Genomic DNA, 26,739 nt, shown 5'->3' on the forward strand with positions numbered 1-26,739 from the left:
TGGTCTTTTCAATTTCGCTCACCAAAGAGGAGGCTGGATCGTGTAGTGGTGATCGCTGGAAGCTTGAGGACTGCTTTGTTGCTTCCTCACTTGTCCCTTGCGCGTACCTGCAGATGGCCAGAATAGTGAGACGCTATTAAGGCATTTACTCCTTGATCTACTATGATCCTTCAATCTGAAGTGCAGACTTTCGATCCACAGATTTATGCTTGAAAAACAGTCTATTCATCAATAAGCAATCCTCAACTGCAATAACGGTCGATCAGGATCAGTTTATGCAAGGGCTTGTTCAACATACTCCTGGCATTATGAATGCTGAAGACGTCTGAATTTAAAATTGAGGGATCAGTCTGCTAGTATCATGATTGATCACGGTAATTATCCATAACATATCTTGATTTGCCATCATAATGGTACACCGGACTTCTACGTTTACTGTAGCTGTTCCACGAAAGGCCCACTCAGGTTATCGGTAGGAAGATCTTTGAGATCTGTGTAGAATTGTAAATGAAGGCTTCTACACCTGCTTGATGATCTGTCAACTGGAGAAAGCGACCAGCAAATCTCCAGCTTCCCCATAATTAAACCCGATCTTGGCTCCGGGCTTCCCTTCCATTTCTTTCTAGACGCCTTCCCAGTTTGTGCAAGCGTCAAAAACCACTAGCATTCCGTGTCGGCTCAGAAGCCAAAAATACTCTTTTTTCGTACTATGGTAAGCAATCCGTACCACTAGTCCCAATGGAAGTAACTCGACTCGCAGACTCGAGTCTCGCGAGAAACAGAATGCCGAAACAAATCCACTGCGGATCTTGAAGAAAAAATCTACATCACTTAGATAGACCTATCCAGCGAAAACTCTTCCGCCCACTTGGACATTTCGACTCTCAAGCAACCAGCGGATACGATTAGATAATATTTCGATTTCGGCACTCTGGGCCGTTCCGAGAGGTCGGAACGGCGAAACCTGAGACAATGTCAACAGTACAGAAGGCATCATGATTCGCCTCATGGTTCATACTACCTGCCCCGCAACTAGGCATCCTGATCCACTGGAAACTTGTAGCTATACCGGTTCGTATGCGTCAAGCTATGTATAACGTGTGTACTCTGTACGAAATCAAGGACTACGAAGTAGTTAGCGGTACCCGGATGCTGCGGGTATCGTCTGAAGCAGTGATGCGGTGAAGAGAAAAACTTCTGAAGAGGGGCGAAAGAGGAGCAACAGAACGCTTTAGAGAACAACAGAAACTATCATAGAGAAATGAGCAATTTATGGGAGAATGTAAGTGAAATTCCCGAATACATACTAGATATGGATGTTGTGCCAACTAAAGTTGACAGGCGAGTTGCACCAATGTTCAAGGTTAGATACTTGAACTATAGAGTTTGGGGAATGCAGAATATCAATGTGCAAAGGACTCTACTCTGTAAAGCAAGGACAAGTCAGCTGTGTCAATGTTGCACAGAGATCGCTCAATAGTCGATGCGTCTCTGAGGCTCTCTCTACAGATCAAAAATCTTACCTTCCACCGTAGCCGAGAATCTCAATCTCAACCTCATCAATTATGACTTTTTGCTGAAAGAGGTATGTATTTTAAGCATGTATTGCGATCTTCAATCTTAACACAGATACATGGCCCACTGTGGCCATCTTCGAAGGCATCCTTAAGAAAAAACACTTTTTTGGTGGTGGACGAGATACATACACCTCCACCTGGGTGAAAACCATTAAAAAAGGTATGTCATTCTCAGTTTCTTCAATTTTGTGGTCCAGTCTCGGTCAGGCAGTAATAACCATTAACTAGTTCTCTCGGCTTTCAATGTCTATTGAGGTAGCAGTAGATCATCACAAGATCAGTGAGTTGGCCATGAAATCCCCTCTCAATTAAGCTGGTCATCGAGTGTAAGAAATTCCAACTGCATGTTTGCAATTCATTGATTATTGCGAATGACTTTTTTGTTTTCTCTAGTCAGGTTGTCAAGATCTTCTAACAAATTATCATCATCATCATCATCATCATAGCCCTCAAGGCTCCAATCAATAACGCGGGAAACGTGAATCCATCATCACTCATGCAGCTCTGGCAATATGTTGTATTCTGGAAAGGCTGTGCCTCTCACAGCTGGGGCAGTGGAGAGCCCCAACCATGGGAATCCTTCTTTCTTTTCTCTTCTCCGCCTCCTTAGTTTCTTTACAACAGTCAGCAAACAAGTTGTAGCATCGTACGATGGTAAATATTTGGTGTACTGTACGTATGTACGGAGTAATATTGAGTCAGTATACAGTAAAGGCGGATGAGGAGACTGTCTCAGAATTACCATGTCTGATACCAAGACCTTTTTGCATACATGGCACTAGGAAATATATAGTCTAGTGGATAGGAGAGAGTGGGTCCCGATTGTAGTGTAAATAAACGACTCCACATTTGACCCCAAAGCCTTAAACGGAAATAATTGCTTTTCACTGCTTGTTGAATTTTCATGTTATTATCCCTCTGTTAAATGAGAATATTTTATGTCCTACTTGATGGTAAATCTATGATTATAACTAATATGTGTACTTATCACAGAATCACAAGAGACAAAGCTTGGTGGGTGGATTTAATGCGGATTGTGAAGATAGACAACTGAACTCCCTATGTGATACTGTGTCCTCTTTGTACAAATCATTGCGTCATTGTTGGACTCGCGTTCGGCCTGCCCGTTCTGGAACCTTGAATCACGATCTTCAAAAGGGGATGATTCTCCACGACCATTCTGTGCTATTTTTCCCATTGAGTTGATTTGTACAGTCTGCAGAGGATTCTTCCCTGACTGCATGAGACAGCACTCTCAATTTACGTTGACAAGGCCCCTATTTCTCTATAACTATTCTGTGCACGTTGGAAGTCGAGACGAAACCGAGATTCTTGCTCCTGAAAGTTAGTTAGGGGAAGTCTTATCCTTGTGCTTGGCAACACAATTCAACGTGCCTTTGACGCGCCCTGATTCGACAATCGCGACAAGATTGTCATCGCGCTTGTTGCTAATCTGGCGCGTGGTTCTCCAGATAATCCGGATCCAGAAATTCGAAAGAGGTGCCCATCCCGCTTTTCACGCTTCACCATTGACTAATCCCGGATAATTGTTAAATCAGAAGGATTTTGGTGATTAACACGGAGTTGTTCGCTTCTAGCTACCCGTCCGGTTTGCGGCGGATTCGCCTATGCCTTGGAAACCCTGCAAGCTGTGAGACGTTTCCAAGATTCCCGAGATTGCTAGAGGGCGTAGCGTGTCTTACGGCCTCTAGGTATTGGGTCCTGAGGCTGGAAAAGGAGAGGCCGATTTCCAAGCCCCTAGACTACCATGTCAGCCACCTCCTGAAGCTAAAAGCAGTGCTGCCTTGTACACCACTATAATTATCACTATCGGATTTTGGAAGTTTCCATGAAAGTACAGTCACATGTCTTCGGATATCGCCTTATGAGTTGTCCTACAGGTTTCACCTCTGCAATCAATGTGTCTCAGTTTATTGTCCTGGAGATCATCACCAAGAGAAGTTATCCCTTCTGAGAAGACGGGGGAAGTCTCCTTCGATCCTTGCGTGCAACAATGATTACCTTTGCCTTTAAGGACTCCTACTCCGAAGGCCAGCTGCATGAGCTCCTGAGCTTGCGCTGAGTTTAAGCAGGTCACCGTTGCAAATGGCCAGCTTATCGAGCTTGCAGCAATGTTCAGTACAAGCTGCTCAGCATTCATTCTGGGACATCTTGGTAGTCTAAGTAGCAGCCGATAAAGCAGCTTACCCAACGCGATGGCTAGAATTGTGGAACGCTAGGCCCTTTCCTGTTCTACTGGTTGACTTTTAAGAAGCCCCGATGCTGTTAGAGATGAAACGGCCGAGAAAACCCAGACTATCATTTAAACTACATTTGTACTCTTTGCAGATTGCCTGTTGACTGATGGAACGGCACTGGATTTACTCCGTACTCAGTATCGTGTCTACATTGGGCAAGCATCGGGCTACTATCCTTGCAAGTAGATTTCCCATGTCCGTAAATAGTTTGAAACACGCATGTAGCCGAGTAAAGCATATCATCCTCTCGTAACGACGTAGTATCGCTCTTGCGTGCGCCCGAAGTATGCTTGTGCGGTACTAATAATGACCGTCCTCTCCAACTTCAAAGAAATTACTAAATAGGGAAAGAGTAACGAGTCCACGAGCGCGTGCCATTGCATAGACGATAGGCCGTTAAGAGCTCGAAATTCCTGACGCCTCCAGTCTGTCAGATTTACCTTGCGCCAGACCTGGAATCAAGTGTTCCAAATCATGAATATGGCCCCTAGTGCTTAGGTATCTGCCGATTACTCGATTCCAGGAATTGCAGACGCGCAACTTACGAAGACCACAATCCCGTGTGCGGCTCATGTTTCTAAAAGGAGAAGCATTGTCATGATTATCAGGGATGATGCCATTGCCAATCAGACCAATCGACACCCCGCACCATGCGCATCTCGGGATCGAATCAGAGCTGACACAGGCACTCCTTCAGCTGGACATGGGTAAAAATTTTAGTGGGCTAGGAACTCAGAATCCCACCTTAACTGCTTATTTGTCCGGCTTCATTGTCGATGATTTCGACGTGCTCCATCTCGATCCTTATCTCACTTTTAAGTTCCTCATATTGAACAGTGGCTGACTGGATCCAGACATGGCTACTGGGGTGCCTGATATCCATACATCGGCTATCAGCTTCACTAATTATCCCAATGTGTATTGTACCTCTTCAGTGCCATGTATGCTAACCCATCTAATCAGGTGGGTTGAACTTCCTCTCCAATTGATCCGTATCTCCGACACCATCGCGTCGTATCAACTCATTTGAGCTTACAGGCAAGCATCACAGAAGACGTGCATAAGTCTTCCCCCTTAGCCCCGCCGCACGGGACCAGGACTGGACTGACGTGGCAGTCCCCCGATCTTGACCCGGCCTATCAACAACCAACGACTTTGAACTCTTCTTGTGTCATTGATACGACATATGTCTATGAAAGTTCAGCAAGCCTTGGGTGATAGGCTTTGACTGAGTTTTCTAGCACTATAGGTTACATCTAGGCCTGTCCGGTGATACCGTCTAGACTATATGTTCTTGAATAATACACCTGCATGTATGCTGTGCTGCAATACTACTAGCAATCCTCTTATAGAGGTGTAGACTTAGCGTTTCGTACCCTGGCGCAAACACTGATTCAGCCTCCGATTCGATGTCGATATCTGACCTCCAGCTGCATGCTTGTGCGACATGACTCTGGTAGTACCACACCCTGTTCTTAAGTGGTAACCATTGCGTGTCTGATATTCGGTCTCCGTAGACTCGAGTGTTTGGATATTGGTTGCTCAAGAGCTTCAGTTTTTCTATTGACAACACGAACTATCCCGGTCAGTTTATGTTCCGCTGGCTTCACGGGCGCTTCTTGCTCTCTTTTGAAAGGGTAGCCGGGTTGAGCGTAGCAGGTCACTCGTAGTATATATAAATAGAATGTCCTTGCTCCACAGGTAACAGACGGCATAGCAGATACAGTCCGTCTACATTTTCTGCATCCAAATCTGGATATCTAACCGGACATGAGGACAGGCATAAATTAGATAACGTAATCCACCACCGAGCGGCACACACCACCGAGCGGCACAAACTTTCGATACACTACCACCTCATCCCCTGATTAGTTAACAGATTGCTTCATGGTATCACCAACTCATCATTATGCCTCAAGGATCTACAGATCCAGCTGCTGAATCAGAGGACCGAATACAGCTCGCAATTCAAGCATTTAAAAATAGCCAATTTAAGAGCATCCGCGCAGCAGCCGCAGCGTATGATGTACCATATCGTACGCTCACTTACCGAATCAAAGGTCGAAAAGCACGCCTGAACATTCCAGCAAACAGCCAGAAGCTCACAGTTTTGGAAGAAGCTTCTCTTAAGAAGTGGATTCTTGATATGGATGAGCGTGGTCTCCCTCCAACCCAGGATATGGTACGGACGATGGCGAATCTATTACTATCTCACAAGGGAGAGCCTGAGGCTGTTGGCTTGAACTGGGTTTCTCGCTTTATCAAACAACATGATGAGATCATATCCAAATACACCCACAAGTACGATTATCAACGTGCAAAATGTGAGGATCCAAAGATCATCAAACAGTGGTTCGACCTAGTTCAGAATACTATAGTAAAATATGGTATTCTTGAGCAGGATATCTACAACTTTGATGAAACTGGCTTCCAAATGGGTGTAGCCCATACTGCAAAGGTTATTACTGCATCCCGTCATCGAACAAGTCGCGTACGAGCCATACAGCCAGGGAATCGCGAATGGGTGACTGCCATTGAATGTATCAATACTTCTGGATGGGCTCTACCACCTATGATCATCTTTACTAGCAAAGTCCATCAATCCCAATGGTATCAAGATATACCCCACGACTGGCTGATTAGTCTTAGTGATAATGGATGGACCAACAATCAGCTTGGCCTATCATGGTTGGAAAAAGTCTTTCAGAAGCATACCATGGCACGTACAATAGGGAGATATCGGCTTCTGATTCTTGATGGCCATGCTAGCCATGAATCTGCAGAGTTTGATCTTTTCTGCAAGAATCATCAGATCATTCCTTTATACATGCCTTCTCATTCATCAAATCATTTACAGCCTCTTGATGTTGGTTGCTTTGCACCCCTAAAGGAGGCATATGGTGCAGAGGTGATGAGAAGCATCCAACATGGTATTCATCATATTGATAAGCAAAACTTTCTTGATCTCTATAGAGAGTCACGAAAGGCTATATCACCCAAGAATATTTGCAGTGGTTTTGAAGCTTCTGGTCTGATTCCATTAAACCCTCAGAGGGTGTTGGATAAGCTTACTATTAAGAATATCACACCCCAAACCACAGCTCATGGTCCCTCAGACGGGTCATGGGTTGCAAAGACCCCTTTTACTACTGCTGAGGTGCAAAAGCAGATGGAGCTTATCAAGCAACTTATTAATCGCAACTCCGAAAGCCCCCCAAACGAAGCACTCCGTCAGCTAGCAAAGGCAGCTGAATCCACCATGCACGACGTTATTCTGTTACAACATCAGATGAATGAGCTTCGTGCAGCAAATGAGAAGCGAAAGCGAAAGCGCGCAGCTACTCGATCTTTTATTGCCTCAGGGGGCGTTCTAACAGGGGCTGAAGGCCAGCAGCTTGCTCAAGAAGCAGAGAGGCTGGTTTCAGTGGAAACAATGCCTAGGAAGCGTGCGCCACCACGATGTAGTAACTGTCATCAAATTGGTCATATTAGAACTGGCTGCCCTAATAGGTAATATAATTCTCTTATGTATGAAAATAGCTTTATTCTGATTGCGCAGTAGTAGAAGATTTCCTGGTTTGTTAATTTTGGTAAAAATCATGTGCCGCTCGGTGGTGTGTGCCGCTCGGTGGTGGATTACGTTACATTGAACAAAACTATGCCACTAATTGTCTATCTCAAAACTGTCTGTCAGAACTCGGATGAGAATCGGCGTTAAGGTGGTCGGCGTCTACTGGGTCACCGCCGGTATGACACGGGCAACATTATTGTATTGCCATAGCGCTTTCAGAGGCGTAGTTCATAAAATCAAAGGCCTCACCGCATTGCTTGATGGCTAATCTCTGGAGGTCAGTAGAAATGAGGGCCATAGCCGTAATAGCTGGATATTATCACGTGACATATCTCCGCGGAGTTTTTCTTGGCGCGCTAAAAATTGTATTCTACAGGCAAGAAAAAAAAAGTTGAGAAGCAAAAAAGGACGTCAGAAACGATTAACACCACGAACAACACTACCCAATACCACCGGAATGATCGTTTAGCGGCTGGCTCTAACTTTTGAGCCAAGGTAGATATCTCCCTCATTTGACGGATCTACCCTCCTCGCTTCCCTTCCTTTCTACTTCGAAATTTTCAATACAAGACCTTGATCGCATCAGATAGCCAACAATGGATATTCATCGCTGCCGTTTCGTGCCTTACAACCCCCAGGCGATCAATGCGCTCTCATTCTCTCATCCTCCCTCTGCGGAACTTGCCGGTCGAGGTGTCCCTACCCTCCGGCTTGCCATCGGCCGCGCAAATGGCGATATCGAGATTTGGAACCCAATGCGCGGCGCCTGGTTCCAGGAGACGGTCATGCGCGGAGGAAAAGATAGAAGTATAGAAGGGCTTGCATGGACTCTCGATCCGCCAGAGGCTGGACCTGACGGGACCAAGATTCCGGGAAAACTGCGCTTGTTCAGCATTGGATACTCGACCGCGGTAACGGAGTGGAATCTGGAGCAAGGCCGCCCCATGCGTCACTCGAGTGGAAACTACGGTGAAATCTGGTGTATAGCAGCGCAACCAAGATGGCAGGCTACGAAGCGCGGCAAGGATGGAAAGCCTCTGCCGCCGGCAGAGGGAGAGTACACCGGGCAGCATCTCGCGGCTGGATGCGCGGATGGCTCAATCGTGATCTTGTCTACTGCCGACGGCGACTTGAAATTTCTACGACTGATGCGTCCATCGACAAAGAGAGCCAGAGTCCTTAGCGTCACTTTCCAAGATCGCAACACCATCGTGGCTGGTTATGCGGACAGCTCGATTCGACTATTCGATATTCGGTCTGGGCAGCTTCTGCGTACAATCTCTCTCGGCAAAGGGCCGGCTGGTGGTCCCAAGGAATTACTGGTTTGGTCGGTTAAGTGCCTTCCGGACGGTACGATTGTTTCCGGCGACTCCGCAGGCGAGATCCGGTTCTGGGATGCGAAGAACTACTCCCTTATTCAACGTATACAAGGTCATCTAGCAGATACCCTCGATGTCGCTGTCAGCGCCAATGGAGATACAGTCGTCAGTGGAGGTGCGGACCAGAGGACGGTTGTGTACAGGAAAAGTCCGGGAGAGAAAGGCGAAAAGAAGGGAAGATGGGCTGAAGTGATGCACCGTCGGTACCACACCCACGACGTTAAGACTTTTGCTGTTTATGAGACAAGGGATATCAGTATTATTGTTTCTGGAGGTAAGATTCAACTCCCTTTGCTTCCTCTTGTGAGGTTTTTCGGCGAGTTGACATTCCTTAGGTCCCGACGCCTCACCTGTCGTACTCCCATTGCGTGAATTTGGAAAAGAACATCACAGGAAGCTCTCCAGTCTGCCGCAAATACCTCAACTGGCATCTTCTCCTTCCTCTAGGCTTGTGATGAGCTTCTGGGACAGAGAGGTCAGCATCTGGCGCGTGTCTCGTGGCCCTACCACACCACACGATAATCTGGATGGGCAGAAGCATCGGCTCGTCGGAAAGGTCTTAATTCAGGTGAGAATGCAAAATACCCTTGATGAAATGACAAGCTGCTAAGGCGTGCCCTATCGCTTTATCACAGGGCGAAGAAAACATCACGTCAGCGATGCTCTCCGTGGACGGAAAAATTCTTATTGTGGCTACGGTCTCCGAGGTCAAGGTTTTCTCCGTCCGACGACGAAAGAGTGATGAAAGAGGGGTTTTACGCATAACAAAGTTGGATGTTCCTGCCGCGTTCTCTACGGATGGTGCACGAGCTGTGGCCATATCGCCGGACAGCCGGTGGCTCTGTGTGGTTCGACCTAATAGCGCCACCTTCCTGGCCAGGGTCATGCCTGCTTCGTCTCCTCAGGACAAACCACAGATCTTACCGCAGCTTGTCAAACTTGACAGGGCGACTCGGCACACTCGTCACGAGAAGGCTTCTCATGGTACTCTAGGGGACTACGAGAGAACTGTGCGCTGCGTTGTATTTTCCGAGAACAGCAGAATTCTAGCGACCGGTGATCTTTCCGGCTGTGTCGATACCTGGTTCCTGAAAAATGTCGAGGACTCGTCTTCAGTAGCTGCCAACAAGCGCAACGGCGCTGCGGATTCTGACGATGAATCTTCGGACGATGAGGATGAAAGACCAGTGATAGACGGAGAGCGCTGGCAGTACGCCAATGCTGACTCACCTATACCCAGACTCAAATCTGGGGTGCTTTTGCTCTCTTTCCGCCCCCAAAGCCCGGCAGAAGCAAAGCTTCTCACAAACGGTACTGATCCGTCTTCCCAAATATCTCTCAGGGGCGAGAGTCGATTGATGGCTCTCACGAGCGAACACCAGCTTGTGGAATTCGACGCTCTCGAAGGAAAGCTATCGGACTGGTCAAGGAGGAATCCCAAGGCTTATCTTCCGGAGCAATTTAAGGGGGTCAAGGACCGCGCAATGGGCTGCTTGTGGGATCTTTCCGAGTCTCGTGACCGCCTGTGGTTGTACGGTACTTCTTGGTTGTGGATGTTTGACCTGAATCAGGATTTTCCCTCTTCGGAAGAGATGAAGGAAACCGCAGATGGCCACGAAGAAGGAGACTCTTCGACACAGCTCGTTAAGGCATCTTCGGCTCACAAGAGAAAGCGTGAGCAATTAGAGGAAGAAGAGAAGAGAAGTAAAGCGAATAGTGGTGCTGGTGATCGAATGTCACTGGCTCAATCAGATGTTCACTTTGGCTCCAAATATCGCAAGATCGAAGGACACGATGATTCCAAGGGAGAGTGGGTCTCCCTAGACAAGGAACGCCCACAAGCAGCAGGAGACGAAGAGGCCTTCGAGTATGACGAAAACTCTGCAGCAGGTCATGACGCAGCTTTGGCGCGACTCAGAAGAGGAAAGCTTGAGGAAGACGAAATCAGCACTCCGCGAAAGCGAGTCTCTCTTGGGCCTCGTGATAAGCTTCTCTCGCTCAATGGATCCAGTGATACACCGGCTCGGAAGCCGAATGACCATGACATGCTTGACACGCCCCAGAAACAATTGGTGCAGTCGAATGGAACTCAACCGGCACGTCGGTGGTGGTACACGTACAAGTACCGTGATCTACTCGGCATTGTGCCTCTCAGCCCTTCGTCGACCGAGGATGGCGTCGAAGACAGTACTGCGGGCAATACGCTGGAGGTTGCCGTTGTCGAGAGACCTATGTGGGACGTTGAGTTGCCAGGTCGCTACGTCAGGGATTACGCATAGGCCGCGAATCGACTTGTTTGCAGAAGTGTCTGACGAGAACTCTAGGCACCAATGTTTGATTGTTGACTTTGCGAATCCCATTGGCAAAATGTTCTATTTTATACTCTGAATCCGCCATTGAACGTCATACTCTGCACATCTGTCATCTGGCGCTTTGTATATTTTCTTCCATCTTCCTGTCCTTTTCAACTTTTGTACTCACTTGGCGAGCTGGATAGGTCTATTTATAAATGGATAAAAGTTTATTCTTGGAATGAACCTTTGCCTTCTGCCTGTACCAGTGACTACGAGGCTGCAGGCAGTGACATTAGCTCTTTTAGCCTTAGGCACCGAACACGACGGGCAGGTGATGTCGGCAGCATGTCGACAACCATGACCTCCAGTTTCATCTCTCTCTGATGTACGCATGGTGCCTATTCCTACGCAATGAGCCGTAGAAGTCCAGGCATCAGTTTAATGGCCGAACGAAAACGATGAGATGAATCTCATTCTCTCCAGCAAAGCACGCTTCAAAGGCTGCTCTTCAAAAGCCAGCCTTTAAAGGCGAGTTGCAGAATGACCCTCAGCCCTATGCTCCAAGTTTGTATAAACCACGTCAAGGACTTTGGCCACACCCAGCCTTCATTCTAGGATTCCACACATCTCTACTCATCTCGGTCTTTTGAGTATTTGAACGGCCTTGGCCGCTACGATGGAATGGTCGCAGTCGCTGTGTGTGTCTGGGGCGCCAAGATCCCATATCATAGTCCGACGGTATCCTGGCAAAAGTGACTTCCGCGCAGGTGTGTATCTAGTGGCTTTCTTCATACCTTTTGTATTCCGTGGGTCAGTCACGACTGCCCCAGGACATGTTGAGTTGACCGTGCGATAGTGAGGTGTGATCGAAACTTTGGACTAGAGGATAGGCCATTCTTAACTGGGGTAGGTGGTACAGGGGTGGGTGGTCTAGTTAGTATCTGCTAAGGATAGCACCAAATGTTTCCCACTACATCGGCAGCGTAGTACATCAGGATCGGCCAGCACATCTGCCTAAATTTGGAAGGATGGACATCAAGAGTCTAGTTAGGTCCATAGAGAAAGCAAGATAAACAGATAAAATGAGGGAAAAGGACAAAAACATACAACAGCCGGGATTCGCTGGTGGTCACCCACCCAACTACTAACCGGCCGGCGTGTGGCTTAAGTACGGCTGAGCGGACGGGAAGCCCTGTTTTCCACACCCTATGGTCGTATGTGCTGGACTTTAGGGAAGAGCTGAATATATAGTGTCCTACCGAAGATCATTCGCGAGTATCACTTTCATCCTGATGATAGTAGGACTGACTATCCCATGACCAAGATCTGTTTCAGTGTCAAGCTGGATATAGTGGACCATCCCATTGTCAAATGAGTATCAGAAATTCTCCACACCACCAGACTGAGCGCTGGGCATGCGGAAGTGGTTTCGGAAGCCGGTAAAGTTAGTCTGGCCAGGCATACAGATGCCAACATTGTAGGTGATGGTGTGGACACTATCAGTGGTGCCACCATTATCGCCTACGGTGGCGGTTAACAGATCATTAAAATATGTATGCCAGAGAAAGGTATATACAGTTAGACTCATGATTACCAGGCCCAACCATATAGGGCTTGTGAGCAGTAATAACTGCCAGTTCGTCGTAATACTGGTTCAGCAGGCTCTCCTACACCTTAGCACCATCGGCTATGGTGGTGTTAGGAAGGACCCTGGACCTCCTCCTTAAGCAGTAGTCAGCGTACGCAATGTCACCAGCTGAGAGATGTTAGATCTTTGCTCCCGTAGACGTTACTGTGAGAAGACTTACGGTGCCAAAGGAAGTCAGTGTTGACTTCTTGGGCCAGTAAGGACTGGATTGTATTGTTGTCGTTAGGACCAAGAGGGTTATGAGCCCCCTTTCCAACACTTGTGGTGAGACCCATAGCACCCATGAGACCCATATCAATCGCGACGGCGACGGTGTAAGGGGTCTGATCACCGGCCTGACGGCTAGTCTTGAAGGTGTAGGGAGTAGTCGCATTGCTATGCTGAGGCAGGTAGTAGTACAGTGTATCAGCTTCCAACCCGGCTATTGAGACATCATTGCTGTAAGTCGTGGAAGTGGGACAGGTTATGGAGACATTAGAAGAGACACATCGGCTTAGATGCTTGGGGCTGCGCCCAAAGCAAACTGTTGGATGAGGCAACTGCGAGTAGGTGTTCCAGCTGACGGTCATGCTGTGTGGTCCGGCGAATATGCCAGACGAAGTTGCATAGGATAGGTTCCATTCTGCTGGATGGGAGGAGCCGCGATAGAGCCGGTGAAGAGAGTGGACGCTGCGACGGCGGCCAAAATGGAAGATGCAATACCATCCATTGTAGTACAATTGTGGGGTGTTTTGATTGAGGAGCAAGGAAGATGAAAGTCTTATGTCTGATTATATATGGGTTGCTGTCGAAACATTTTCCAGGTTGTTTTTATTCACCCTAGGTATAGTCCTAGCGATGAGTTCTATATCTTTTAATTATATTATTTAGCACGTGCAAATCATGCGCTCACATTATTATTACGAAAATTGGCAAGGGACTGGGGGCTTCCCGAATCAGTCTATTAGCACTAGTCAAAGCTTAACCAGTCGAGTCAAGTATGAAGAGATTAGCTTTTGATTACACATTCTGACAGCCTTTGTAGCTAATCCAATTATATAAGATTAGGCAGGTGCATACGTCACCTTGCCTATTTGTTGCATGAAATCAATGGCCGAAGTAACCCCCGCAAGCACCCAGTTTTGGTGGAGTAGACGAGGAGATCGGATCAAGGCAAAGAGTCGAGACTTTCCCGGGCAGGCAGGAATCGGGAAGCCGAAAGAATAAGATGGCAACTGGCCCCGGCAGTCAGTAGTTAGTTGTTCATTATTTATAATCAACGGCATTTCAGTTGCTTCATGTTCGCATGGAGTCAATAATGACGATGGATCCCCCCATAGGACCATGGGGTTTTGACTGTATGCTCTTTGGATTTCCCTTCAATTCAGATTGGACCCCGTCCCACAGACCAATAGCTGCAAATCTCGATGCATCTAGGAGCATAGCCAGTTCTGGACTCTGGTATTGTGCAACTCTGTGCACAGTGCACACTGGCCTAGCGCCCTCATTGGCGTACATGAACTGGCCATACCAGGTCCTGTCTCGAGTGATGATTCAATAAAGTTACAACTAAACTAAAGTAACCTTCGGAGATAAGCCCGGCTTACCGGCATGTCGTTGCATTGTTCCTTATTTTCTGTCCATATGCTGCGGTGTTCCATCACACGTGCTTACAAGCAGCCAGTCAAGGAATGTGGGTGTTGTACCTATGCGACACTTGATGTCTGTGAGCAAGTATACCAAATCACGATGGACTTGACGTTGTTACAAACCCCGCTGGGAGCCTATCGAACCAGCACGAGACTGAAAAAGTAGGCATCCTTCCCTAATGTAGCTATTGTCCGCAAGACCACCAAGTACCGCCTGACACCTGAAGATGCTGATGCGCTCTACTATGCGTGGAACAATAGCGCATCATCCAACATGAAGTCCTTAAAGACTCCTTCGAGGGGCGCATTTGGGACGGCTGCCTGAATTTACATACATCAGCCCTTCTTGCGTTGGCCCTGACGGGAGCTGTGCCCTGGGCTTTTCAAACATGTATCCAACTGCGCTCCTCTCCGATGGTGAGGTCCTTTTGAAGCAGATATATGACGCGCTCCGGACTGCGCCCATTGAAATGAGCCTTTTTCATTGGTACCTTCGACGAAACTGGAGGGTTCCATGATCACGTCTCTGCACCCCTGATGGCCGCAACTACAGTTTTAATCTCAACCGTCTCAGTGGGCGTGTCCCAACTTCCTGATCTCTCCATGGGTTGAGAAAGGGCTCATGAGGTCCAGCCAAAAGCGACATGCCGAACGTATTCATCAGTAGCCCATAGTGGCTGCTACGCATCTCGACCGAAGCAAAAATTCCAGTCAGATCAATAAGGTAGGATCTGATGACCTTTGTTGAGCTGTGAGTCATGCTTGTTTTGTAAGCATCCTCGACTATAACCCCAGTTCATCGCGTTGTTCGCTTGTACCTTCGCTGGTTTCCATTGCGAGATATATGGTAGGCAGCTTCTCTGCCCGCTCCTTTTATTAGGAATCCCTGTACCTCAATTTCCGTTGAGAAGATGACCAGTTTGTGTTCTGATCGTAGAAAATGTTTCCCCTTCGTTAACTGATTACATTCAACTCTCTGGGTGACTCGAGGCTGTGTGAGTTATGAAGAAGTAAATTGTGCAAGAGCTCGTGTGATTTTGCAGGCCTTACCATGAGAATGTGTAACTGACCTTATACAGACAGCCAGACGAAAAGTACTCAAACCTGAAAACAATGACTGATTTCCATCATTTCGCTACTCATTAATCTTATGTTGAGTATCAATCAGTCAATTGCTTCTTTTCACTGTGATGGAGATCTTCCCTCATGATGCCAATTAATCTCAATGTGGCCTAGCGTACATTTTTCTGGCACACCAATTATGACGCGACTTTTCGTATCGCCAGGACGCGATGCGCAGCCAACCACTCTCAATTTCCCTGCATATGTGCTCTCAAGCAACCCCGTGCATTTCAGCCTCGTGGATACACTACTTCTCGTCTTTTTCTTCTGCGCTCTTCTGCGAATGAACTCGCGCAGGCGTGTGTTTCTTCGTGATACTGCTTCTCCATTGTTCTACAAGTTCGCCATTTGCAGAAGCGGCCGATTGGCAGCGCGGAGACTTTGAGGACCTCGACTTCTGCCTGTTTGTTTGTAGCGCACTAGAGGGCCATGTCTCTCAAACGAAAAGCTTCGTTCTCCGCACTGTCGCCCGTAAATATGATGCCAGTTGTCGCAGGGCCGTCGCGAATTGTGGAAGATTCTCCAAGACATCTTCACAGCCGAACACGGAAGCGATTCAGAGATGATCGACCAGACGAGAAAGTGGTATATGGTAAAAACGGGCCTGGTCTTAAGCCTCATATACTTCAGCCGTGTTGACTGATGGCTATAGAGAATACTCTCCGCTGGTTGTTCAATGCTCAAAAGCACCAACACGGACCTGCTCCTCCAGTTGTTCAGGATGAGGATGAAGACGAAGACATGGATTCAGAACCACTACCGCCATCAGAAATTACCGACCCCCGCCAACAAACCTTGCATAAATTCTTTCAGACGTATCACGCTTCCCCTCCTCTTCCCCATTCAAACGACACCGCAGACCGACAAATGCACCATACCTCCCAATCGAAGAGCATTCCCCTGCACAATTGCAATCATATTGTAGCCTCTCCAGGCGTCTCAAGTGAAGGCAGCTCGAGTAGCTCAGCACCACAGTTTGCGAGTGCCCATGCGGATATGAGGATGGAATCAAGTTCCGACGATTCAGGTCAATATTCGAAGAGATGGGCTGGAGCTCTGGCGTGGGCATGATGGTCTTATCGCCTTCGAATCGGCTGTCCGCACGTATGTTGCAACTGGAGCGTATCGGCGACTCCCAATACCCGCGATGATATATACCTTCTCTTGTTTATCTGGGTACCTAAAACATCCGACCGGAGACACTGCTGCCATGTATCCGCAAGTGTTCCCTTCATATAGGTCTGATTGACCGCTTTAGTGCATTATCCTGATTGCTTAAGCACCCTCATTCCCAGCATTGACCGTTCATTGATCTGTTTATGGCTATGTACAGGTTGGTTTCTGCCCAAGATGGCCATCACCAACGACGCCTCCAAGCCCGAATATACCCGCATCATATTTATCGAAAATACACCTAAAAAGAAGTAGTCGAAATATAATGAGACGAATAATCCATATTATCATATTACCTTCTTGAAGTAGAGGATCGTTTGTTGTTTACTATCCATGTTGATATCAACATCTTAATGAATGGTGAGGTGATGTGTCACATGCGACCACACTGAGGCGGAGACCTTGAAAGCCCTCAACTGTCTGTCAGGCCGTCACACTCTAGCTATCCGGCACTGTCAGCCAGTCGACAGTTATTTGCGAAATCCAACCAAATTTCTGCTGGCCAGAAGACTCTGAGGTCTTGATCAATCCTCCCCATTCCTTCACCAATTGCCGCGTCGAGCTGTCTTTTGTTGTTCTTCTTCAGTTGCCAAAACAGACCAACGTACGTCTTCCATTGGGCGAACGCACCGAGTCAAAAGCAAAACTGCTACCTTCGCCTTGACCGACAGCGGCAAAACAAAAATCATGGATGAAATGCAAGCCATTCGTTATCTGGAATCGTTGATCGGACAAACACTACGGGTGCACACTACAGACACGCGCATGTTTGTAGGCACTTTCAAATGTACAGATGCGGTGAGTGCGCCATGACCTCGTCATGACCCAGTTCCCGGATCTTGAAGTAGAGGCACGGACAAATATTATGGAGAATATTACGAGCAATCACTGACTGGGGCTCATGTCTCTTAGGAAAGGAACATTATCCTCGCGGGCACGTACGAATATCGCTTTCCCTCCCCATCAGCCATCAGGGATGCTACGGCAAACACCAATGACGAACAAATCGAAGCGAACCCTGAGCCGAAAAATGTCACAGTGGATATGACCAGTCGATTTATCGGTCTTGTCGTTGTTCCCGGGCAGCATATCACGAAAATCGAACTCGAGGAAACGCCTCAACAGAGCCATCTACGAGACACATTGCGGAAGTCATAACACCTCTCTTTCGTCGGGCACATTTGGTGTTGGTGATGCCAAGCCATACGCGGACATTGTCTGCCACAGTTGCTCCGATTTTGGCCGGCTCAAGTCGCGTGGCCAAGGCTCTACAACGAATGTAGGGGATGATGAGAGTTATGGTGAACTGCCCTGTGCAACAATCTGCATCCTCCGCGTATTCAGCAGCGAGGAGATTACCAGAGCTGTTGCTTGAAAATTCCTGCTTTGCACAAATCAAAAATCATCGCTCGCGGCCAAGACACCTGCCAGGATAACTAACGCAGCTTCTCGCATGATCTATATGACTACAACGTGGCTAGGAGACAGAGCCGGAGAACACTTGGCGCAGGACATATGTCTTGGCAGTGATAGCTACAGTCAGCTCGAAGCCGGCCTAGGGTGGGGGTTTGAAATGGCGGTGTTCCTGCAGTGAACTGAGGAAGATACCTATTATCCCGTTCAATGTCGGGGACTCAAAACCTGTCGAGTCACAAAGCAATTCGCTACAGACTAGCTAGCTTGATTGATCAAGGCGAGTGGCGGCATAGCTTAATCCAGACTCGTCTGGTTTGTATGGCCCCTTAAGCTTGACAGAGCCAAATTTGGTGGGCTGAGAATAATTCAGAGTGCCCCCAGAAGCATTTTACATATTCACCAACTCAAGAAATACGATCAAGGGCTGCAAGCAATCAGAATGCATCCAAAATGGGTATAAATGGGAGAAGCATTAGACTACTGATGTATAAGTTAGTTAACTATGTGCTAGGAGAACAGCTGACTCATACGGCCCATCACATGCTCTCCAGACTGAATTCAAATCGCTTTGTAGAATGTGTTGTGATCTTCAACAACTCAGAAGTCCAGAACGCTGGAAAAACACGCCAAGCCAAGAGAAAAGAGGGGGAAAACGAGATCGCGTTGTCCGTGCTGAGATGTGTCTAATTCAATTCCACACTTGCCAGTCACGAGGAGTCCAGAGGCGCTGATTGACCAGTGGCTCAGCAACATCCGGAAGTCTAAAGGTAGAAGTGGAAAGATGATAATGAGGCATTCCTGGTGATTGGCCACCATTACCTCATTTTCTCATCTTTGATGTAAGACAAGCAGCGGGCCTGTCAATGTGATGGTGCTAATGACTTTGATAACACACTGTGATAGGCAATGATCAGAAATTGGTTCTCTGACGAAGTAAACATGGAGAATCCACGGGGTAACCATAGAGGTATTCCGATTATTTATAGAACTAGGCACCAGTATCACCATCATCGACTTGGGGCAATTCTTCGATAAAGCCTGAGGCGCACCAAACCCAAGACCCGAGCTTATCCGGGCCGACAGATGATCCGGGGAATGCCCACACCCGCTGCATGATCGAGACCCAAAAATGACGGCCTGGAGATTGAGAAGGCGAGAGTGACAATCTGCTGCCCAGCAAATCCCAGCAAACGGAGCGGTACCTACTCCGTACTAGTACACCTGTTGACCTCTTCTTCTACGCCACAATCAACTCACTTGCAACAAACAGAGAAAATAACTCTTTTCCCTCTCTTCAGTCCGTTCTACTTCCTCACAGCTTCACACCCTTTTCTTTCCCCTCATACTGTGTCGATCTGTACTGCCTCATAGGCTCGTAAAGGTTCATCTCGTCCCTTCGATCTGCTCCAGTCCCAGGTACCGTATCTCCGTCCATTGCACACCCCATAATGACGCAGTATTTCCCCATCTAGTGCAATCCTTTCTTCCCTCCCCTCCAACTCAAAACTCATCCCGTCACGCAAGTCCTCTCCAGCCACCTCCACACACATACCATTCCCCTAGTAGTATTTCATTGTTGGTCACCTGCTCACTTCCCCAGTGTCCTGTCCCTCATTTCCCTGCTCCGCTCATACTAACTCTCATATCTTAGAAGCTTCTTCTTACCAGCGAATCGGAGCTTTCCCTTCCGACCAGCTAGCTCTGTGGCTTGGACACTGTACTGTGATGCCATTCTCGTCTCGGTCGGTTCCTGCAAATTCCCCTCCTCCTTCCTCGACTTGAACGGTCGGTACGACTGCTGTGGAAATCCTCTTCCTGTAACGACAATAATCGGCCGGCAAACGAACGAGCGTTGCAATATTCTGCATCTGGAACTAAGCCCGACCACTCTTTGAAGGCATACTCTCCGCTCAACTCTCACAGGCGGATTTCCATCCTATTTTATAATCCCAGCACCGTCGTGCAGGCCAAGACAGGCCCGAGCATTCCAGCGCGAGCCCGGAACTTCGTATCCGCCTTGAATAGACACGTTTTTGTGGATCATACAATCTCGAGCTTGGCAGATATCCACGCCTTGCAGTAATGGGTCAGTCGCATTCCAAGGGCAATTCTGGCCCTGGCGACTCTCTGCAGTCCTATCCATCCTTCTCTCGCTCCGATACTAAAGAGTCTCTTCGCTCTTTTCGCGGCTCCATCCGGTCCAAGATTCGGAGTAGCGACAGTCCTAGAGGATCGACTGCAGGATTGTCGGACGATAAATCCGACGCAGCATCGGTCAAGTCGACAACCAGTAGACGCAGTTCCACCAACCAAAGCGTCCAGTCTCCCGATGATACCTCTTCTCAACCCGATGCTCCTGAGCCTCCTCCATCTCCTTCCCTGTCGAGTAGCTTGAAACGAGGTCATAAAGATGTCAATGCAATGCAGCAGAGTGGCGAGGTCGACCATGTATCCGATGTACCTCCCTCCGGCGCTGCGCCCACGGGCCCGTCGACCCAGAAAGTCGGCGAATCGATCCTCATCAAAAGAGAAAACCAACTGAATCCTATTCTGGACTTCATCATGAATGCTCCATTAGAGACGTCTGGATCTCCGGGTATGGGAATGGGTGCCCTGAAGTCTATCGACCTTGATGACATGATCTCGCGACTGCTCGATGCTGGCTACTCCACCAAAGTCACAAAGACCGTTTGCCTTAAGAATGCGGAGATTATGGCCATTTGTTCAGCGGCACGGGAGCTCTTCCTCTCCCAGCCTGCATTGCTAGAGCTGTCGGCTCCTGTGAAGATTGTGGGCGATGTCCATGGCCAATATACAGACCTAATTCGACTTTTTGAGATGTGTGGCTTTCCTCCCGCTTCCAACTACCTCTTCCTAGGCGACTATGTCGACCGTGGCAAACAAAGCTTGGAGACGATCCTGCTCCTCTTGTGTTACAAGCTCAAGTATCCCGAGAACTTTTTCCTTCTCCGCGGTAATCATGAATGTGCCAATGTCACTCGTGTTTATGGATTCTACGATGAGTGTAAGCGGCGCTGCAACATCAAGATTTGGAAGACTTTCATCGATACATTCAACTGCCTTCCTATCGCTGCTACCGTCGCTGGCAAGATCTTTTGTGTCCATGGCGGACTGTCTCCTAGTCTCTCTCACATGGATGATATTCGGGGAATTGCAAGGCCCACTGACGTACCTGACTATGGCCTGCTCAATGATCTCCTGTGGAGCGACCCGGCAGACATGGAAGAAGATTGGGAGCCCAACGAACGCGGTGTCAGTTATTGCTTCGGTAAAAAGGTGATCATGAACTTTTTGCAGCGTCATGACTTCGACTTGGTCTGTCGCGCGCATATGGTGGTCGAGGACGGGTACGAGTTTTATCAGGACCGTATTTTAGTCACTGTCTTCTCGGCTCCTAACGTGAGTACCGAACTTTCCTTTTGCATGATTTTTCCCGTGAAGAATACTGTGTTTGCTGACTGGCGTCTGTAGTACTGTGGCGAGTTCGATAATTGGGGTGCCATTATGTCAGTGTCGGGAGAGCTGCTATGTAGCTTTGAGCTACTCAAACCGCTGGATTCCACTGCTCTGAAGAACCATATCAAGAAGGGCAGGAAAGAGCGTAATAGCATGTTAAGCAGTCCTGTAAGTCCGCCTTTACGTCGCTTCGTTGTCGCCAAGGAAGATCACAACCTCTTCGTGCAACATCGCCGAGGCGCTTGTGGTCTATTCCTTGCCTATCCGTCTCTCGTCACATCACGGGGCATCAGTCGCTAATAGTTCTAGCCCGCCCACGTATCGGCTCAAAGCTACTAATTGTTCCACCGATTCACCCGCCAAGAAATTGCCTTTTACAACATGCTACCGCCAAGCATCTCCGAACCCATTTCGACCGATTGATGGCAAATGTGACGTTCTATCAAAAGTGCAAATTCTTTCGGTAATACTCGGAAGCGAGAAGCATTTAATGGTACGGTACAGGCTCTACGAGAACGAGTTCTCACCGTCAATATCCGAGCGCCATGGTGGTCATTTTCTAGGCTGCTCTCCTTGCTGCCCAGCAACCCTTGCGCCTTCAAATCACAGGCTACCCCGCATGCCATTGATAGGGCCGGCCGAACCCTGTGTCTGATGGGTCCAATCTTCCGCTTAGACACGTTGCTCAATACTAGTTTCCTGTGGGACATTTGTCCTCGCGGATGAGACGAGGCCCTGCTTCGAAATCGCCTCTGGCCACTCCCGACGATTATATACTGTCTCCATCCATCCTAGGCAGTTATCGGGTTCCGTCCGATGAATCACGAAAGGGGAAAACAGTCACGAAACAGTTGGCAGAAGCCGCTGTCGTATTCGCTTCCAGGTGTTTCTTCTACAATTTCTCAACTCATTCTTCTTTTGCCTCGCACTATCTCACTTCGTCATGATATATGTTTGAGAGCGGTAGTTATTGTTTATTTTCTTTGTTTCTCTTTTCGTCTCACGGTGCAGCATGAGGCGCGGGTGTTCTCTACAAACACTCTATTAGACAATTTAAGGAATCACAAATTGACACCTATCGGGTCAGCATACTCTCTCAGTGCATCAGAATCTCGGAGTTCGACTGGTCATGATGATTTAAACAGCTAAACGTGCCTTGTAGCAGCTGCTGTCAGCAATACCACTACTGAGTCGTAGCACCACGTCGATAAACTCATCCAATGATTCGAGGCCTTATCTCATCCTCTAAACTCTGTTGTAGCCCGTTCTCCATTGCAGTGAGATCTTCGGAGATACACCCCATGCTTAGCATCCCGAATATCGTATCCTGATCAGCCACGTATACCAAATCAGTCGGCTGGCACAAAAAATTCTCCATTAAGTAGTTGACTACAGTATATCCCTCTCAACGGCGTCCCAGGAGCAATCTCTACCTTCTGGATCTTTGGCGGATGTATGGGCCAACAGGAAGTCTCAGCTGCAGGATAGCACTCGGCTGAAAGATGAAGGGAACAGGCTGGAAGTTCGTGGTCACCTTTGTCACGTACGCGTTTAATATGCTCCATCGACAATAAACACCTGTCTTCGATCTGGGCCACTTACTTTTAAAGACGTGATCGCGCTGTAGTTGTAAGGATTGCTGCAGTCGTGCGCACTCGCGAAAACGCCCGTATCGGCCTGAAGCGCTGTAGTAGGTTGGTCTTGTTAGACAGGTTGATTCGTGTGTGCTTGTGGAAGAGATTTGTGCGTGATATATCACTCACATCGAGACAGCCCTCCACTTCATGGATGGTCACTTTCATGCTTAATCGGAGAGGCCGAGGGGTTCTCTTTCCATGATCCCACCCAGGACGAGACGTCGCTTTTGTTCGTCACAGCGGGTAGGGCCATGATGCCTCTGGGACCGACGGCGGCGATGAAGCCGGCTAGTGTGTAGCTTTCGGCACCTATGTCGAGCATTCTCTCGTTCGTTGCCCTGTGTATCATAATACCCTCTCTTTCTTTATATCTAGCACATACGACCATAGGGTGTGGAAAACAGGGCTTCCCGTCCGCTCAGCCGTACTTAAGCCACACGCCGGCCGGTTAGTAGTTGGGTGGGTGACCACCAGCGAATCCCGACTGTTGTATGTTTTTCTCTTTTTGTTATATCGTTTTAGTATTATTTGAGGTCTAGACACAATTGCGTAGAGGTGCAGCGATGTACACAAATCGGGGATGGTAGCAAATATCCCAGCTGTGTCTGTTCTCTGTTCCTGGACCTCGCAGTGGGAAGATCGTCAACATTTGTGTTTGAGAGGACTCTACTGGAGCCGAGGGCGAAGATAGTGGTCCCTTCGGTCTTTACGACCAGCAACTTAACTGGCTTGAAAAGGACCTGGCCTCTGTTGATCGGGCTAAGACTCCATGGGTTGTTGTCGGTAAGTGCAGACCAAGTACTTGACCACATGATTTGAATACTAACGATGAATATTTATTCAACCAACCACAGACCCTGGTATGTCAGCAGTAAGGACCAGAGTGGCACCATTTGCGAGAACTGCGGCGAGGTCTGGGAACCGAGTGTTGACTTGGTCCTGTCTGGCCATGCCCACTACTACGAGCGGAATGCCACAATTGCCAACTTCAACGTTGACCCGAACGAGTTGATTAATCCAACTGCCCCCTGGTACATTACCAACGGAGCTGCAGGTCATTATGATGGACTAGATTCACTCGTCCGCCCTCTCCAGAGCTACTCCCGCTATACACAGGAACCAGCATATGGATGGAGCAAATTGACGTTCCACAATTGCTCGCATCTGACACATGAGTTTGTGGCAAGTCGGAATGGCACAGTGTTGGATACTGCTACATTGTTCAAAGATCGGAAGTGCAAGCACTAGGTGAGATTGTAGCGCGTTCCGTGGAAGGTCTATATCAAGCCGAGTGGAATATTGATTGCACTTTTATAATAGGCAGATGTGAGGAACTGAGATATGGGCAACTGGAGATTGTATGCAAACCCAGGCAGTCCCATCCAATGACAGGCAGCCAGAGGAAGCAATTATCTGGTGGTATGGGCAACCACGACGGCTATAAATATTGGCTGAAAGGATCTGGCGGAGGAAGTTGGGGATATTGATTTGGTGATGGTGCATTCTATTTGAGGTAATTCGGCACTCGGGTACGGAGTACTCCCTGTTTATTATTAGGCCGTAAGCTCTTAGCCTCGCCTCTAGTACCTAGTGTTGCCAGTCTCCACTATGACGATGTCCCATTTCCCCGCCTCCATGGACGACGCTTCTCCAACTTGCTCAACCATAACTGAAGACATTAGCACTGCAGTCTCCAAGATATATGCTAAGAATTATCAGTATCAATAAGGGAAAAGCAGACATTATGCAGTCCAGAGAGCCCTCCCATGCAGGCTCATGGTACTCTGACAACCGAAGCACTTTGACCCGCCAACTGGACCAGTGGCTCGCTCATGTTCCTGACGAAATCGAGGGAATCGGCTCCTTACCCGTACCTGGCTCCCGAGTTATCATTGCCCCGTATGTATCATAGAGAACTGGAAAAAAAGCATCATACTCAGGAGTTAGTACTGATGATCCAGTCACGCGGGCTATGCCTACTCAGGACCATGTGCAGCTTACGCATACAGAGCTCTGGACTTGTCCAAGGCGTGAGAAAATGGCCCTGCTCATGGCTTGCTGTTGTTATTTGCTGACTGATTGAGACCAGGAAGCGGATCTTCATCCTAGGTCCATCGCATCACCACTATCTCTCGACGCTCGCTCTCCCTCAGCTTACGTCCTACTACACCCCGCTTTCAGACGAGCCTCTACCGCTTGACACTGAGCTTATCGCTAAGCTTCTTTCGGCAAAAGCGGTCAAACCGAACGGGTCAACAGTCAGTTTTACAACTATGACCCGGTCGGTCGACGAGGACGAACACAGTATTGAGCTCCATCTGCCCTATATCCACCGCCTGCTACAACTACAACATCCCACCAAGCGGACATCTCAATATCCGCCCCTGGTACCAATCCTGGTCGGAAGCACTTCTGCATCTACAGAGCAAGCCTTTGGAGCCTTACTGGCTTCTTACATGGAAGATCCTTCCAATGTGTTTGTGATTAGCTCAGATTTCTGCCACTGGGGCCTTCGCTTCAGCTACACATACTACGTCCCCCAAGCTCCCAAGCCTGGGCCGAAGCTTCCTCTTTCCGCCGATGTTCTGCCTCAGCCGAGCAATGACCTGGATGAGTTTGAAGAAAAAATTGAGCAGGTGTCAGCGGGTCACTCCCTCCAGCGGAGAGACCGAATTAACAGTCGTGAGCCAGCGATTCACGAGAGCATTTCTGCTTTCGATATCGCAACTATGGCTGCCATAGCTACAGGCGAGACCGAGAATTTTCTTGATGCCATACAAAGAACAGGTAATACGGTATGCGGCCGTCATCCCATTGGGGTGATCATGGCCGCGATTGAAGCAACCAGGACCCAGGAGGACGGGAAGAAGGGCGCGTTCCATTTTATTCGGTATGAGCGTAGCTCGGATGCAGTTAATGTGACTGACAGCTCCGTGAGCTATGTCTCTGCGTTTGCCGTCTTGTAGAAATCCGTCCTCGTCCTTGACTTCTACCCCTGAGCGCTGACGGAGGGAGTTACTTAGGTTGCTTACACAGATAGACATTAAGGCTAAGTAGTCTATGATTCGTTTTTATTATGGTATGATGCAACCCGTCTTGAGCCAATTTATGCGATTTTGCCGATCCTCTTACTACAACCCCGTATGCCTTCATATACTCCAAGGATGCATACTCGCCGACATGAAACAGTAACACCATGGATGTCCCCAGAGCTGCGCATTCAGTGACACATGTTCTGAATGGACACGATAACTTCCCTTTCACCGGACCTATAGCTGCAAGCTGTTTGAACTGTTAAAACTTATCTTCATCTACTTCGCCGATCTCTGGCTTTAGATGCAACTGAAGGCAGGGATGGCAGCGCAAGAATCGTTACAACGATCCTAAGATTTACTATCGCGTGTTTCTCAGAGACTCCAATAAGAGACAGTTGGAACCATGCCGACATCACACGGGTTTGAATATCCAACTTCGCGTTACACAAACGAAAAACGCAGTGCACCAGTGGTTCGAATAAGGTCGCAAGCCATCGCGCCACATCTAGAACCATCAAGTGCTT

At 48.3% G+C, this 26,739-nt stretch overlaps 5 protein-coding genes across 5 annotated transcripts, besides 4 other annotated features; 4 read left to right on the top strand and 1 right to left on the bottom strand.

The window, feature by feature from the left end:
• The first annotated feature begins 1,995 nt into the window (after positions 1-1,995).
• Positions 1,996-2,021: a microsatellite.
• A 3,616-nt stretch (positions 2,022-5,637) lies between these two features.
• Positions 5,638-5,670: a microsatellite.
• Positions 5,671-5,777: 107 nt separating this feature from the next.
• Positions 5,778-7,250: a mobile genetic element.
• A 185-nt stretch (positions 7,251-7,435) lies between these two features.
• Positions 7,436-7,468: a microsatellite.
• Positions 7,469-8,002: 534 nt separating this feature from the next.
• On the top strand, positions 8,003-11,064 carry ura7 (small subunit rRNA maturation protein UTP4; the record flags this gene model as incomplete). The annotated part of the gene is made up of 3 exons (XM_001260026.1): positions 8,003-9,059; positions 9,121-9,353; positions 9,421-11,064. 3 exons carry the CDS (start codon positions 8,003-8,005, stop codon positions 11,062-11,064), a joined length of 2,934 nt encoding a protein of 977 aa, XP_001260027.1.
• A 1,393-nt stretch (positions 11,065-12,457) lies between these two features.
• Positions 12,458-13,296, bottom strand: NFIA_080750 (uncharacterized protein; the record flags this gene model as incomplete). The annotated part of the gene is made up of 3 exons (XM_001260027.1): positions 12,458-12,600; positions 12,656-12,709; positions 12,888-13,296. The coding sequence occupies 3 exons, from the start codon at positions 13,294-13,296 to the stop codon at positions 12,458-12,460; spliced, it is 606 nt and encodes a 201-aa protein (XP_001260028.1).
• A 6,852-nt stretch (positions 13,297-20,148) lies between these two features.
• phzA (putative serine/threonine protein phosphatase) lies at positions 20,149-21,843 on the top strand (the record flags this gene model as incomplete). Its single annotated transcript, XM_001260028.1, has 2 exons — positions 20,149-21,486; positions 21,559-21,843. The coding sequence occupies 2 exons, from the start codon at positions 20,149-20,151 to the stop codon at positions 21,841-21,843; spliced, it is 1,623 nt and encodes a 540-aa protein (XP_001260029.1).
• A 2,106-nt stretch (positions 21,844-23,949) lies between these two features.
• On the top strand, positions 23,950-24,428 carry NFIA_080770 (uncharacterized protein; the record flags this gene model as incomplete). The annotated part of the gene is made up of 2 exons (XM_001260029.1): positions 23,950-23,963; positions 24,035-24,428. The coding sequence occupies 2 exons, from the start codon at positions 23,950-23,952 to the stop codon at positions 24,426-24,428; spliced, it is 408 nt and encodes a 135-aa protein (XP_001260030.1).
• Positions 24,429-24,924: 496 nt separating this feature from the next.
• NFIA_080780 (protein MEMO1) lies at positions 24,925-26,146 on the top strand (the record flags this gene model as incomplete). Its single annotated transcript, XM_001260030.1, has 3 exons — positions 24,925-25,079; positions 25,142-25,210; positions 25,270-26,146. 3 exons carry the CDS (start codon positions 24,925-24,927, stop codon positions 26,144-26,146), a joined length of 1,101 nt encoding a protein of 366 aa, XP_001260031.1.
• Between the last annotated feature and the right edge of the window lie 593 nt (positions 26,147-26,739).

Source organism: Aspergillus fischeri, genomic scaffold (genome assembly GCF_000149645.3).
Source record: "Aspergillus fischeri NRRL 181 1099437636264 genomic scaffold, whole genome shotgun sequence".
NCBI lineage: Eukaryota > Fungi > Ascomycota > Eurotiomycetes > Eurotiales > Aspergillaceae > Aspergillus > Aspergillus fischeri.